General features: G+C 45.6%; 1 protein-coding gene across 1 annotated transcript in view; it reads right to left on the minus strand.

Annotated features, from left to right (window-relative positions):
- mgat4b (alpha-1,3-mannosyl-glycoprotein 4-beta-N-acetylglucosaminyltransferase B) overlaps positions 1 to 16,283 on the minus strand; it is a 75,311-nt gene extending 59,028 nt beyond the window's left edge. Inside the window, 1 exon segment of the mRNA XM_077022505.1 lies at positions 15,757 to 16,283. Coding sequence (XP_076878620.1) covers positions 15,757 to 15,853 — 97 coding nt within the window. The 5' untranslated portion in view covers positions 15,854 to 16,283.
- Between the last annotated feature and the right edge of the window lie 387 nt (positions 16,284 to 16,670).

Raw genomic sequence — 16,670 nt, forward strand, 5'->3', positions numbered from 1 at the left:
CATGGGGTTGAGTGATGTTCTGCTGTGGGAATCTGATTACCGCGGGCTGATTAATAAATGATCACGTCGCATCCACCACCTGCCCACACACTCTAGCAGTGAAAGTGATTAACACACACACACACACACACACACCTCCCTACCTAAGCAACTCACACTCATGCTGAAGAGACAGTAAATGTCACATTTGTGTACCAGATCATGCAGATCGGGAGTTTGAATCATGTGGTTCATCTGAATCTTGTTTCCTTCATCTCTCTGGGGACTTTAGTCCCTACTAAGAGAGTAAAACTAGTGCCAACACGCATGATTGATTGCAAATCCACACACCTATGAAATGTAACGATTTATATATTTTAAAAAATGTTCTAAGCCTTACCATAAACCCTAACCTTCAGTAACAAAAAACATTTATTCCATAGTTTTAAACTAAATGAAGCACATAAATTTGGGGGAAAACAACATTCTGCTAGTACCGCCATCAAGGGAGAACATGAAGAATAAGAATATATCCTTTCACGCGTTTTTCTAGTCTGTACATTTTTTCCCTCAAAATGTATGTACACACACACACACACACACACACACACACACACACACACACACACACTCACTCTCTCTCTCTCCAGGCAGGCAGGCAGAGAGGAATAGAGAGATTTAGCACGGCTACAGGGTCCATCGGTCTTCTTCTCCAGCCTCCCAATCCCCTTAGCCGGATTTCAGGGGAAAGGCTCGGGGTCAGCTTTCATGAGCCGGCGAGACACGGAGCAAGAGAGATGGAGAAGGGGAAAGAAATGGAGGACTAGGAAGTATGACACGGTTTTAAAAGATGCGAGTGAGGTAATGTCGGTTCGATATGAAAATGCTGTCTCCAAACTTATCCACACCAGTGCGCACGCGTGAACGGGAGAAGTCACGCTAGGCGATCATGCATAAATCATGCCTTTTCAAACACTTGTATCATCTGCTTGGCCAAGTGTACGTGGCCTCCAAACACAGGCTCCCGGGTTCACAGCAGTGGTGGAGTGAACCGAGCAAACCCTTGCTCACCCCATCTGTCTCTCTCCAGCTCTTTTTAAACAAAGTCCCCACAGACAGCTTCGTGGGGAAAACACAGTGTCAATACTGCACTCCGAGCCCTTCGGTGAAACCTTCCGCCTGCCCGCTGGGTGACGCAAGCCGGCAGAGGGCTGAACGCGTTTGAAGTTCTCGGGAGCGCTTTTGATCGGACCGGGCTGGTGGGCCGTGGGGACTGGCTACAGCTGCGTGCCCTCGAGGGACCGCTCCGCTCCTGAAGGCTCTGGACCGGCAGTCCAGAACCAGTAGTCCAAAACTCCTTCACTCCAGCAATGGAATAAGACGCACTCTGTGGGCCCCGAGGCGAGGTGTTTGGGGGCAGGAGTTAGGGTGTACGGCGACGGTTATCCTTTCAGCTCCCATTATAATCACAACGTCGTGTTTTCTGCGTCCACTTGAAATGGAAAAAAGAGAGAGAGGCCAGAAAGCCTAAAGCAGTGACTAATATGGCAATGTTATGGTTTTGACCACATCAATTGAGTAATACATAAATACGTATGCGTGTGCATTTGTATGTGAGGCCAAACATTTTCAGACTTCAGGATTCTCAAGCTCGAATCCACCCATGTGCTAAGCTTGGAGATGACCATCCAATCAGCCTGGCCTACATAATTCATATGCTGTTACAGAGAACAAATAAGTCCACAAACCACAGAAGAGTAGTCACACATAAACCTGTCGGCTCAAAGATCAGTCTAAAAGAAATGACAGTCATTCAGCTAGTCTTCTGAGACCAATCAAATATCTGCGCTGGTGAAGTGGGACCAATCAGGTTTAAAATATCGAACACAGAGGTCAGCTACACCAATTGAATTGCAGAGAGAGTAATAGGGAAGGGAGGTTGGTTAACTCAATAAACCTTAAGTGAGGAAGCAGGAAATATCCATATTTCCATATTTCATGGCCTGGTCAGCCCATTTTCAATTACAGAGGCACACAGAATTAACCAACAACAAACATTATATGGCCTTTACACACCTAGACTTGAGCATGTGTATACATAAATGTATACATAAATGTGCACACACACAGTGGGCCAAGCAAACAAAGAATAAGAACAGAATTGTGATGAAATATTCATAAGGAAATAGAGAAGGTGAGATTATTATAAAGCCGCAGCTAGTGAATGAGAGTGAGAGAGAGGCAGAAAAAGACTAGAGGAGAGAGAGAGACAGAGAGAGAGAGAGAGAGAGAGAGAGAGAGAGAGAGAGAGAGAGAGAGAGAGAGAGAGAGAGAGTTGGAATGTCCTCCTGGAATGTGCTCATGCTGGAATGGGGGTCAAAGTTTAACGTGACCAGTTTGTCAGAACCCAGCCCGAAGATGACCCCGTGCACCTATGGTCAATATGGCCGGTCTCCGTGGATATAAGAAGCTTGTGAGCCAGCTACCGTAAGTGTGTGTGGTACCCACGTTGGCAAATGGGGCATTTTCCATACGGAAATCATCCAAGCCGATGACATCATAGGACACTAATAGTCCAGAGAACTTCCAGTACAGCCTCTCTCTTCCCTATTCAAACAGAACAATGAAAGCCCTGTATCCTTCCACCTATTAAATTACTTACAAACATTACAGCGACGTTCAGAAGACGTACTACATGCTTGTATTGGAAGAGAGAGAAAAACAATGTGGAAACAGCTGATTAAGAACAGAAGTAAGATCACCGTTGTTGATGAGGGACTTTCAATGTCTTAACATACAATCAGAGTCTTTGTAAAAGTCTGAAAGTGGTCTTACACCTCTTGGATATTTGAAATATTAGCCATTTTATTTATTGTATTGCTGATGTTGAACTGAAAATGGCTACAGAAAATCAGTGTAGTGTGCAGAATAATATGTGAATGCCACTGCTATATGAATATTAGGAAAAACTTTTGATAATGGTGAACAAAGCATGCTGGGAAATTCTGCCAGACAGGGAGGATGACGGACAAAGAGAAAACTACAATGAGTGTGTGTGTGTGTGTGTGTGTGTACTCATTGAGTGGCAAGGTTCTTTTCCTCTCACTAACGAACCACTTCATTTAAACAATTTAACAAATCTTCGACATCCAGATGCAGACCTATCTACTGTTGTTAAGAAAATGGGGGGAGGGAGAGACTTTTTGATGGCTGATCCGTCCTTTGGGACAGCTATTCCTATGTGTCCTATCAGAAAAGAGAGAGAGAGAGAGAGAGAGAGAGAGAGAGAGAGAGAGAGAGAGAGCGAGAGAGAGAGAGAGAGTTGTATGTGGAGGGTGTGGGGGCACACAGAGAGACAAACAGTGGTCCTAAATTACATGCTAGACAGGATGACACTAGATACTAGGCAAAGTGATAGAAGGATAAGGGAGCAAGAGACTCTTTGTATCCAAGCAGAGAGACAGACAGACAGACAGACAGACAGACTTCAAGTTAAGGACGTTGCCTCTCTGCTTCATAAATAAATGCAATACAAACACAAACAAGTCCACTGTGTCATGAGCAAAAACATGGCCAATCTGTAACATCTCAATCCTTCAGTCTAGTAGAAAGACGAGACTACAGCATCCAAATGTGTAATGTGTAGCCGCAGAATTCTAGAGCACGCATTTCATTTCCACACACACTCGTTATAGATATGCAGTTGATGCACTGACAGAAATTCATTCTGACAGACACACACACACACACACACACACACACACATATATATACATACACACACACACACACATATTCACACAGGAAATCCTCTCAGGAAGTCTACTGAAGGTTTCATCTGCTTTGACAGACTCAAAACCTGAGAGATTACCTCGAGAGGACACAAGCAGCCTGCCTAGTTCACACGGAGGCTTTTAGACACACAAACAGACCCAAGACCACGTGCTGCTTTGGAAATTAGCAGAAACGTTTTAGTGGAATTACAGTTTGGTTGTGGAGTGTTGCCTATTGCCATTTCATGAATAACAATTTGTAAATATTTCAAACACATGCGCTAGAGAGGTTAGGTAACTTGAGGGAAGAAAAATGATGAGGAATATGAAAATGTGGGTTTACGAAATGCAGGGAGGTGGAAAGTTCACTCCCCTCCAACCCCCTCAGCTCAGAAATCAGCATGTTCACTTCCTTTTGATTAAAGGAACCTCGCCACTAAAGCCTTGTAGTTTATTGCGCTATAGTGGCATCTTTTGCAGCTTTACTTGTTTTGATGGTTAAAACATGAAAAAGTTTCTACACTTTCCACAAGTTTCCCAAACTGTCCAACTTGCACCCGTGAGACATTTTCAGCGAGGAGGCTCCTGCAAACGTGTCGAGAAGGTTCAAAGAAACCAAGTTCCCTCACGGCCTATGAATAACACAAGTGCAATGGCCTTAGATGATCTCTACCCCCTCACCACCCAACCCAAGAAACACCTGAGACGAATAACCCCACCTCGGAAACCCCCGTTCAATACCCTGAACTTGTGTCCCAACCTGCTCTCCTTGAATGAAAACCTGCTGGAGTTCATGAATCTTCAGCAGGCTGACGAGGTCCTCAGGCTTGGGAAGGCAGGAATGCTGGGGGGGCTTGGGGGGGTGGGGTGGGTTTCAGTCAGTGACTTGAAACACATTCAGTGCCAGTCCTGACCAGTGAAACAGTAACATTATAATATTACCACAAGGGAACAAGTGAGGAGTGAAGATACAGTTTCCTGACTGAAGCCAAGATGGTCACTTAATGACTGCAGCCATAGCCCATTAATACACTGTCCCTTAAGTCCAGGTAATTCAGAGAAGTTCATTCTCTTCCTTGTATTCCCAAAGTTCTGTCATGACCTCAGTCCTGGGTCAGGAAGTGAACTTAAGTCCCATTCAGTGGTTGCTTTCAAGGACAAACAGAGGGCCCTTTATTACCACGGCACCACTGATACACCTGATATACAAATAGGTAGTTGCTTTGAGAGACATTTGCATCTGAGAGATATTCATCAAAAGAGAGATGTTTGGTTCTAAAAAGGAAAGCCAATAAGTACGTAGTTAGCCATCATAATAGAATTATGCTAAAGCCTGTGAAATGTACATAAAATACCCTCAGATAATAACCACACAGATATATAAAGTCTTCTTTTTCAAAAGATGCTATGCAAAACCATGTTTACAAGTTTACAACCATGACAAAGGCATCGCTAGTACGTCTCTGAGGGAGAGTCTGACAGAGACGGAGATAAAGAGACTGAGTGTGTGATGGAGGGATGGAACGGGGGTGCGGGAGGAATCAGAAAGACAGTAGAGGCACAGTGAGACAATTAAGACACAGTAAGACATTTAAGACACAGTGAAACACATGGAGACATTCAAGACACAGTGAGAGACAAAGTGAAGGTGAGGCAAAGTGACGGCAATAACTCCAAACGGCGCAGTGCTCCTCAATTTGTGTCGTTTAAAACGGCAGAACCCATGACTGTTGGCACAAAACGGTCTGTAGCCAAGCGAAGTCTAGAACGAGACTGAGTCACTGGCTTTAGAACGCTATGAACTTCCAAGTTGATCCAGTGTGGATCAAATGAACTGAGGTAACAATGAATACCAAGAAATTTAGAAGTGCTTCATATATAGACTTTTGTTTAATACCGTCAAATAACCTGGTCTCACTCCTATTTATAAATATGTGACCGTCGCGACTTGACGTGCCTATGACGTAACTTTGACTTGACGTGCCTATATCATAAATAGGAGTGAAACTGTGTTACATCAAACTGGGTTATAAGCATGCATGCATGTTGGGAAAAGCCTGATATATTTATCCGTAGGTAAATACCAAAGCCCCATAGTAAGAAAGGAACGTGTGAACAGGTCCTTATATGAACTAGGGTCAGTGTGGTGTTTAGCACCACAGTATTCTCTATTCTTGGACGCATATGGTGCACAATAATAAATTATACGTGGGTACGATACTAGCGGAGCACGTGAACATGACGGAAATCGCTGCTCCATCAACCGCCCCGCCCCCGCCCCCACACCGGCCCGCCCCCACACCCGGCAGCTCCAGAGGAGGCGGCGCCCTTTTCTTACGCCACCGCCCCAGACCAACCAGGCTAACCTGCGCTAGTGGGGTGGGACACGTTTCAGAGTAGGCCGTACTGAAGCCTGGAATGGAGCATTTTTAAAACAAATTGCTTTTGAGGCTGGTACGTTTTACTCATCAAAAAGTCATTCTGCATGTCCTGGCTACATTCCTTCCCTGTAATGGTTTGAAACTAGCGCAAACTGTTCTCCAGGTAACAAGATTACTCCGTTAGTAACCAAACAACAAACACAGCAAAATGTAAGAACCGATAATGAATACACATGCCAGGGAAACGACCCTGCAGCCACCCGGTGCGTTCGCTCAGCAATAATGGTTTTGCTGGTTACCACTAGCATGGACGCTACAAACATTCTTCACATTTCAGTTTGCAGTTACTGTGGCTCTAGTAATCATATTACAGCAACGAACCACTGGCATAATACCATTCAATATATAAACAAATCAAAAACATTACTCTTTCTGTTCTTGTTGTGTCAAGTGTGGCAAATTTACACCATTTGAGCTGATGGAAGTATGACGTACAGTTTTGCCCATAAAACGAATTGAGAAGCTGCGTTATCACCTCATCATAAACACCAGACACAGAAGTGAAATATCAGCGAAGCTCTCAAGGTTTGAATGCACACAACATGCACTCAACTCCACCGATCCCGTCTCGGTTGTGCCGCTGAATAGCGGACGTTAACAAGGTCTCAGGAACCACGGGTACGTCCACACACACACACACACACACACACACACAGTTCTGTCACATTATAAACAATTGACTAGAGATAAGCATGTGCGTACATGCTGGTTGTTAGCCGAGTCAGATAAGATCCAGTTTCCTCTAAGCTTTGGATTGGAAACCACTTCACGCAATAGTGAAACGCACTATTGTGACACTCCCGTCTCTGAGGAGGCGAGGTTCGTCCGGGAGAGACGTGGTGAGGGAAAAGGGAGAGGTGACCCCATTTGTGTCACTGTGACGCTGCCGTTTGCTTTACATGCAACCTCCACCCTCTTAACGCATCCACCTCACGTCTCCCGACTTGGCTCAGGACCGCGCGAGCACACGTGCCAGCAGCAGGAAAAACAGGACGTAGGAGGACACGTGGCAGGACCGGCAGCTCGGAGCAGCAGGCAGGCGTTGATTACAAGCTCCAAACAACAGCAGCTCCTGTTCAGGCATGCAGGAACACGAGTTAGATGTCACACTGTCCCCCACAAGGCAGCTCAATCCTCATCACACACACGCGCGCGCGCGCCTGCACACAAGTGCTGCATGACCAGAGATTAGATTTCAGCATTATAGACATTGCTGTGTTTGTGCAGGGGAGGTTTGTGTGAATGTTGGTGGGTGTGTTTGTCGGTGGTGGGGGCAGGGCTTGTCAGCATGGTTTAATGTTTGGCGTTGGAGGACAGGGCTTTTGCTGTATGGGGCAGACAGGACACACTTTGAAGTTTGGACTGGACGTAGTGTGTAAGTGTAGACTGCAACTGTATGTCTGTGTGGCTGGGTAGGATACTCAGAGTGGGTGTTGAGACCAGAATTAATTTTAATTTTTGATTTGATTGCACAACACAGAATGACTGGAAGAAGAAGATATTGCAAAATGCAATTAAAGTCTATTTCTCTTTCCCTCTCTCAAATATATATTACACACACACGCGCACACACACATACACATACACACACACATGCACGATACAGGAGAAGTGCCCTGGAGATATATAAATAAAGAGAAAAGTGGTCACAGTTAATATAAGTTGCAACTGTGGACAATTTTACCAGAGACATTTTGTTTCCACTGAAGTCTTTAATATATTTTCCAAGTTCAAGAGGAAGTTACTGAATAAAAATCTCTGTCCCCCCCTCTCTCTCTCTCCCTCCCTCTCTCTCTCTCCCCCCCCTCTCTCTCTCCCCTTCTCTCTCTCTCTCTCTCTCTCTCTCTCTCTCTCTCTCTCTCTCTCTCTCTCTCTCTCTCTCTCTCTCTCTCTCTCACGCACACATTTGCACACAAGCTCATACACCCAGTAACTTTATTCTGTTAACTGTCAGAAGCAGATGGTTGGCTCACTGTGATGAAACAGCAGTAAATGAAGCTCGTGAAAATGACAACCAATGAAGGGAAGAGGACAAGAGAGAGAGAGAGAGGCAGATAGAGAGAGAGGCAGAAAGAGAGAGAGAGGAGATGGGGCAAACCACTGAGAATGTACAAGTAATATATTCAACTGAAGAAAACGTACAGAGAGTGTGAGTGCATGTGTGTGTGTGTGTGTGTGTGTGTGTGTGTGTGTGTGTGTGTGTATGCTCAGACTTAACAAGCTGAACATTGGGCACTATCTACAGAGACTCTGCCTGCTCTAGCCATGCAGTGAGAAAGAAAACTACTCACCACCTCCTCCCCACAACACACAGAGATCCGTGACCAAGCACAAATCTCGCACACACACTCTTCACAGAACAGATGGCTTGCTCAGTGGGACAGTGTAGACAAGGAGTACCTGAACTAGTAGTGGTTCACACACACACACACACACACACACACACACACACACACACACACACACACACACACACACAGCTGACTAAGGCCTCTGCTCACTCACTAGGAAACTAACATAGACCTCTTTCCCTGTGGCTGTGTGGCTGGAGTGTTCATTCGTCTCACCCTGTCCACAGAGAGAGTGCATGAAGTTAGTCAGTCACCAGCCACTTATGAACACATTTGATTAGAAAATGCATAATAAAATCGACGAGGGTATTATTGCGAGTCCCGACGGAGTATGGAGCATTTATACAAAAAGATCATCAAAGGCACTGCAAACTCAGAAAGAGTTTTGCTCTGCGAGACAAAGCGCTGATGTGAGACAAGGCTTGCTCCTTCTCATCAGTCAATGCAAAGTCCTTCCGGGCCTTTCCAAGCCCCTTACCGCCCCTCCCGACAGCCCAGATGAACCTTGCTCACTCACCACGAACGGACGTGTCGAGACCCTCTCGACTGCTGCACGCCTCGGATCGCACAGAGACCTGAAGGCCTCAATAGTCCCAGACACAGAGGAAAGGTTTACTCGAGGACACGGACGGAGCAGAACGGGGGGCTTCCTGTTGTGGCCTTCATCATCTATCACTGTTGAGGTCCTGAAAGCAGCCACCACCCGGAAGCACCCGGCCTTCCTGATCACTCCGTGGGCATCATGCCAAGTGTGGGTGAAGCGTGGCCACAGACGGTGCACCTTCATGGGCAGCAGGAGTGTTCTGAATCACCACACCACTCACGAGCTTCCCCAGTGGGTATGGAGGGGGGAACTAATGGAGAAGCCCTAATATGTGCCAGGAAAAAAGTTCCCACTCCATCATACTGCCAGCATGGTTCCTATTAATAGTTATAACTCTGCAAGACGTACGGGCAGGTGCACCAGTCATATCTAAAACACATGACAGGGAGATAATGAAAAGCAAGAAGATAGGCAATGGATGAAAGGAGAGAGAGAGACAGAGAGAAAAGATGGACGAGAAAGAAAGAAAATGAATGAAGCAAGGACTAAAGAAATTATTCCTGAAATTATGACATGGACTCAAATTTCACATAGGACTGACCACAAGAAAAGAGAGAGAGAGAGAGAGAGAGAGAGAGAGAGAGAGAGAGAGAGAGAGAATTGCAGAGTAGAGGAGAAATTAAGGCATCACATGCAGAGACCACATGGTCTTCCCCAGTCACATGCTGCCCTCCTGATGTCACTGGCAACAAACCCGAGAGTAGAGCAACGTGTGGAAGTGAGCACACACACACACACACACACACACACACACACACACACACACACACACACACACACACACACACACACACAGACACACACACACACAGACACACACACACACACACACACACACACACAGACACACACACACACAGACACACACACACACACACACACACACACACACACACACACACACACACACACACACCACGAGCCAAGCCATGGGGGTGGCAATGACAGCAATTCAGGATGAATGATCACCAGGGCGTAAAGAGCAGACACCTACTGTACTCCTCATAAGAGTGAGTCACGTTCACACACAAGGATCTTGTGGGTATTCTCTCTTATGCCACTCCTCCACCACACACACACACACACACACACACACGTTTTCATATTTCTTTATAATAAGGCCATGATGAGTTTAACACCCCCCCCCACAAAAAAAAACTTGATACTAGAAACTATACATAGCCATTTCAGATGCATATGCCATAACTCTTATTATAATCCTCCTTATGAAAACTGATAACAGTAACATCAGCTCCATCAATCAATGCTTGGCACCTGCTGACCTGCATACACTCAATCTGTTTACGAAAACAGAGAAAGCCAGTACATGCATGTGTGTAAGAGACAGAGTGGACAGAAGGGTGTGTGTGTGTGAGCGAGAGAGAGAGAGAGAGAGAGAGAGAGAGAGAGAGAGAGAAAAGGAGGGTACTGTACCAGGCAGAGAAGGCAGCTTGCATAATTAAGCCATTGGCAGTGTGCCAAGTCATAGGGGAGACAAAATGAAAGGGTCAGATGAGGCACGGCAGAGGTTGAAATTAGGAGAGACCGGCTACAACAGTGTACGAGCAATCAACACTGGGCCCTTCCCTTGAAAAAGACATTCTAGAAGGGCAATATCCAAGGCATGGAGATTAAACTTAGTCTCAAACTCGTACGGATGTTCATTGGAGAGTGTCAGTGAGTTCTTGAGCGTCCCAGTCAATGCGTACAAGAAACCAGCCATTTAATGATAATGCTATTGCTAATTGCAAGTAATCTTTTCTGTGTGAAGGAGGCTCGGATGTGATAATGGACATCAAATCAGTAGCCAATTTGTCAACAAATTACGCGTTCCGTTATTTGAAGAGATGACAATGTATGGACACATGCCAAAGAATACGTCGTACAGAAATGGTCGTAAAAAAGTGGATTTTTGGACTCGCTTATTTCAACTCCTCAAGCTAGAAAAACACGCTAGCTCAACGCAGCTGATCTGGAATCAGGAGGCGGCAGCCTGAGATTTAAAGGCTGTGCAGCTGAAGCTGATCTGAGGGCAGTCCGTGTGGCCGCGTATGAATTAATAAACACGCGGGGCGGATCTTGAGCAGCCTGGCTGGAGCCTGGTTCCCCTCTCCGCTTCAGCCTGGACCGGGGAAGCGGCGGTTCAAGCAGCCGAGAACACTCAGGAGCCACTCCAACCCTGAATAATTCAACCGTGTTTTCAGAGCCTCACACACGGCCTGCACAATATTCGCGTGTTTAGCCTCATTATCTGAAACGTGGAAGGTGTGGTTTGTGCGTCCAGATCCCAATACAGCCCTGCGCTACACGGCGGAGGCCGGCGCCGTTGGACCGGCGTGGTGTCGTCGATTAAATGTGCCTGGCAAACACCACAGATATGCATAATTCATCCCAGGTTCATTATTACGGCTTCAGCTGGAGGAGGAAAGCTCACGTGGCCATCCGAGGGGCCGAAGGAGAACCGCACTCCATCACTGAAGATCGTTTATCATCTGTGAAACCAAAAATGACCTTCTACAGTTTCACTTCAGGGAACCTGCCCTAAAACTAGACATGGTGGATTCACACACAGCTCATCAACAGATGTGTCCATTTCCTGTTCTCATCACCTGATGTACTAAATCGGAAATAAGTTCATAATGTCAGTAGTGTGTGCACGGTCACGTTCCCATTTTTATAGGGAACAGGTTGAACTCTGCCATTGGCTTGGCGATTTAGTTGGCAACATGGCAATATGAGATTCAATTTCTACATAAGCTGATTTCATATGCCACTCTGGTGAACCCTTAAGTGTAATATGGTTTAAGACTAGCCCACAATGTTTAGACCAACAATGATTTATTTTTGTTGAAAAATATGAATATAAAAAAAAGCAAAAATATGAATGCTTTGACTCATCCCATTATTTGCAGGTTGCGTCTCTGAATGCAAACAGTGCACAATTACAAAAAAACAAGTGATATGGTCAGCCATTCCATGTTGCAGTAATTATACACTATACAATATATACAAAATATTGTGTAACCTGATTTCATTACTGTTACGAGATGTTAGTACATCTTTCCAACATCGTCAAGTATTTTCTACAATTTATAAAAGATTTCAGCTGTGTGTCTAATGGCTATCGCTTCTGTCAAACCTTCAAATTCCCTTTCAGAACATGCATCATAGTAATGACTTGAGTTTCCTCCCTATTCAGAAGTACTTACAGCTCCTGTATCCAAAAGAAAAAGCAGACCTTTCTGACCCAGCTTTCTTATCAGATTAACAAAGGCTTTCAGTCAGCTGAACTTTTAGACACGTTCACGATGATGTCACAGCAGTTTCAGCCGTTACCGCAACTCTCCTTTTAACATTTCACCTTGTCGTTTAATTACATGTTGCTTTATGACGAGAAAAAAAAAAGTATTTAGCTTTGTTCGTCTGAACTAGCGCCTACGTTTATGCCTGCCAGGGTCATATTGAGGTCACCTCCTCCCTTAATGCAAAAAAGGAGCAGGTCAAAGAGGACAATTCGGAGACACACTTGTCCCCCCCCCCCCCCCACGTGTTTCCTTTTTGCACGCTTGGCGTCATGCAGTGATGGACAACTAGAAAATCTCAGCTCCCCTCTAAACACACGGCTAAAAGTTACAGCTACTCTTAAGAAAGCTGAAGTGTGTGTGTTGGTGTAAATGCAATGCATATGCATTAGGTGTAAACAAAAAAAAGGGTAGACTTTCTCCTTTTTTCTTGGTGTCTGTGTGTTTTTTTCTGGAGGGCATCACGCACGCAGAACTCCGCGGCGAGGGTTCTTTGAGATTCTCCTGCGGCTCAGGGGGCTCTTCCTCAGCTCGGCACACACCAGCCTCCCACACCAAAGAACAAAGGGGTCAGCAGACTTCTGCATGCTGACCTCAAAAACGAACAAGCCCCAAGACGAACAGCAGAAACCCAAAGCCGCTGCCTCATTCTGCAGTCTACTGTGTGTTTTAAATGTATTTGTGCTGTTTGTCTTGGGGCCTGTTTGTTTAGAGGTCAGCACACAGAGCTTTGGCAGGTAAATTTATGCTTCCAGCATCTTGTTTGCTCTTGACTTGCAAACGAGCTTAGGAACTGCTGAATTATCATGATTTTAGTGCCATCAATACTAGGGAATTGATACCAAAGGAATTCCTCTTTTTCAATGTTATGACCAGATTTTAATATAGGAAATACATTTGTGAAACCTGTGGTACTAGAAAGTTTAACAGTGGCCCTAACCCCAGCAAATACCTTACTGCTTAAAAGGCCATTTCTAAGAGAGCAGCTGCTTCTCTTAAACACTGCTCTAAACAATCAAACTGAGGTTCCTTGAATCCCTCTCTTTATCTAGGAGAAGAAGGGAAGTGAATAGCCATTTGTTCACTACCTGCCCAAGACTGACTAACTGACACCGAGCACTCTTCAGAGACACTCGAGCGTGCACGCACCTGAGCAAGGAACAGGGAGGGTAACGTGAAAGAAGGAACCAATGTGAAACCTTCTCTGTTCGTCTCCAGCGTACGAGAAAAGAGACAGAAAAACAGGAACAACAGGCCAGTCCAGACCTCCTCAGCCCTTGAGAGCACAGATTTCAAGATCTCCATCTCCATCTCTACGCATTCTTGCCCATACAACAAAAGCAGTTCCAAGCTGCTGTTGGACAAAACACATACAGCACACGTTACTTTCAGGCTGAGCAAACACATTTTGTTTAGACCACCATGCCCCTACAGCTCAAGCTAGGCTTGCTGAATCTCAGTTAAAGAGGCACACAGAGAGCCCAAAGTGAGCTATGTGAGAACACACCAGCTACAGAAGAAGTGAGACTACAACAGTAGAGTCCTTCTCCCTCAAAGAGTGTACCGATGGCATGCCAGGACAGATGAGGAATTCATATTCCATTTTTCTGTTGGCACCAGTCATATGTCAATAACGAGCTCATGGGTCAGAATCATCCATAGACACACTGTCTGACAAAATTCTGAGAAGCAAGCAGAGGTTATTCCTGCCAACCAACCCCCAATGGTAGAAATATTCAAACGGACAGACTGAGCCAAACCCAGCAAGACTCTTTGAAATACTAACGTTTAGTGCACTTTATTTTTTATTAACCACACTGTCTATGTCTGATCCAAGAATCGTTCTTTTCAAAGAATATTTTCAAACCTGAGCCAACTTCACCTGAGGAGGGACACGTGAGCATGGTGATGACTGTGGGAACAAGAATGCACTTTCAGGCACACAAACACACACAAACACACACGCACACAGTGCGCACACACCGAACCTTCAAAACGCAGCACTAGATTATGCAGCAAAAAGCCATATGGAGTTGACTGTGGTAAGGACACTGGGTGCTTTGCAGTGGACACCAGGGATCGCATAATCAGGAACGGAGGAAACGGTGGCGGAGCTTAAGCATAACAACGAAGACGGAATTTCAATGGCACTACAAGGTGGCGGAGGACGTGTCCTCACAGATGGCGTACGGGGAGCGAGCTTGGCCGTGGTGTGTTTGTTAACAGGCCAAGTGAGCATCATCAACACGTGCACGCATGCGCTTACACACACCCATACTCCTACACCCAGGGGCAAACGATAGCCTGACACAACCTGCTGTTGGGCTGAGGGCTGACATAACAGTCTGACTGGAGAGGTGTGGCCTCCGGCTCCCAGCAACAAATGTAATCTAGTCACTTATCTGTTGCCAGCCCCATTATAAAGACAGTGAGTGAGAGAGAGAGAGAGAGAGAGAGGGAGAGAGAGAGAGAGAGAGAGAGAGAGAGAGAATATGAAAGTGTAAATACATGGCAATCAAGATCTTGCTAAAAGTTGTTTCATTGCAAATGGCCTATCTAACTGGAAAAAAAATCTCGCTGGCAGCTTTTGCAGTAAATGGGTAAATAATAAAAACAACAAACATGTTTGAGACTATTTAAACATTTATGATACACTTAAGACTGTCATTAATATATTTTGTTGTTAAGTGCTTCTCATCGCATTCAAGTGGTGTCAGCTGAGAGCTGAAATACAGAAGAAAAAAAAACTTAGATGTGAAACAAGTGCACTGAACGACAGTCAGGCTGCCTTACACGTGTATCTGCTCTAGGCGTTAAGGGGCATCATTTGAACCATACACAAATATGGATGCTTGAAATCTAAAAAGCCTTACCTGTGGAGTCTGTGCGCACACGCGTAAAAACTGTGAGAGTTTTGATGCAATATCCTGATATCCTATTCACCAACCGTTCAACCCATGCAAACACACATTTAATCGAAAATAACAACTGTACGTTATTTCAGCGTCAAAAGAGCGAGTTTGTGAATTGTGATTGTGAATTTGTTTGTGAATTGTGATTATGGTGGGATGAGATCTTAACAGTTGGAGAACCAACTCAAAACATTCAGATAACCCGGAGGTCCAGTGACACCGAGTATGCAATATTTCATTAGTTTTAACACATCATCGCACATTTATAATTCAAGCTTGCCCGTTTCGTTAGACACAAGGATATTTAACGTTATGATCCGGCGCTGTGTTGCATCTGCAGGTCTCAATAACGCACATCAGCACCAACACGCGCCGCTCCCACACCAGCGCTTACCTTTGGAGTTGCTGAATGCGGTGTACCAAGACAGGGATATAAGTCCGCATAGTCCGAACAATAAGATTGTTAGGAAGGTGCCATTTCTGAGCCTCATCTCCGGATGCGCGCCGGTATCATGTCCGAACCGAACGCGGCGTAGCTGCTCAGCGGTGCTCGTGCGGCGTCCACCAGCGCGAGGAACGCTTGACGTCCGTGTGCTCGTGCGCGTCCACCAGCGCGAGGAACGCTTCGCTTCACGTCCGTGTGCTCGTGCGCGTCCACCAGCGCGAGGAACGCTTCACGAGCCGATGTTTGTTGTCGCGCGGAGCGCTCGCTCGTTCGCGCGGGTGGCGGCGGGGGGGGGGACGCCAGAAGGGGGACGGCTCGTTTTTTTTTGTTGTTGTTGTCGTTAACGGTTTGTCAGCGACTGGCTGTGTAAAGAAAGAGGGACGGTGAGACGGTTGTGTTAAAGGCGGCTGGCGGCTGAGTTTGGTATTTTGCACGTTTGGGGGGCGAATGACGCGATGGCCCCGCCGCGCAGCTGCACCTCCATCCGGGTGGAGACGCGGGCTGGAATCACATCGCTGATCCGGTGCAGCACTAATACGTTCATGTTTGCGACCTATTCACTGGCTGCAGCAGACCAGTTTATTTTATGTTGAACACTGTTGCAGTAGCACTATGTTTACGGGAAAGGTTTCTGAATTTATTGCACACTATTCGCAGAACAGTTAATAAACTGACGAACAGTTTATTAACGGAAGGATCGTGTTTATACGGTATTTCCTACCAGAAATAGCATCTATGTATTAATATATGTGCAAATGAAAATCAGCTAATCTAAACTTAAAAACTCTAAAATATATTTCTATTAAGGCAACTTTTATTATTAAAGGTAGCAGGTATATTAATGAAAGAGACTTTACTCATAG

The sequence above is a fragment of the Brachyhypopomus gauderio genome, chromosome 11, assembly GCF_052324685.1.
Source record: "Brachyhypopomus gauderio isolate BG-103 chromosome 11, BGAUD_0.2, whole genome shotgun sequence".
In the NCBI taxonomy this organism is placed as follows: Eukaryota; Metazoa; Chordata; class Actinopteri; order Gymnotiformes; family Hypopomidae; genus Brachyhypopomus; species Brachyhypopomus gauderio.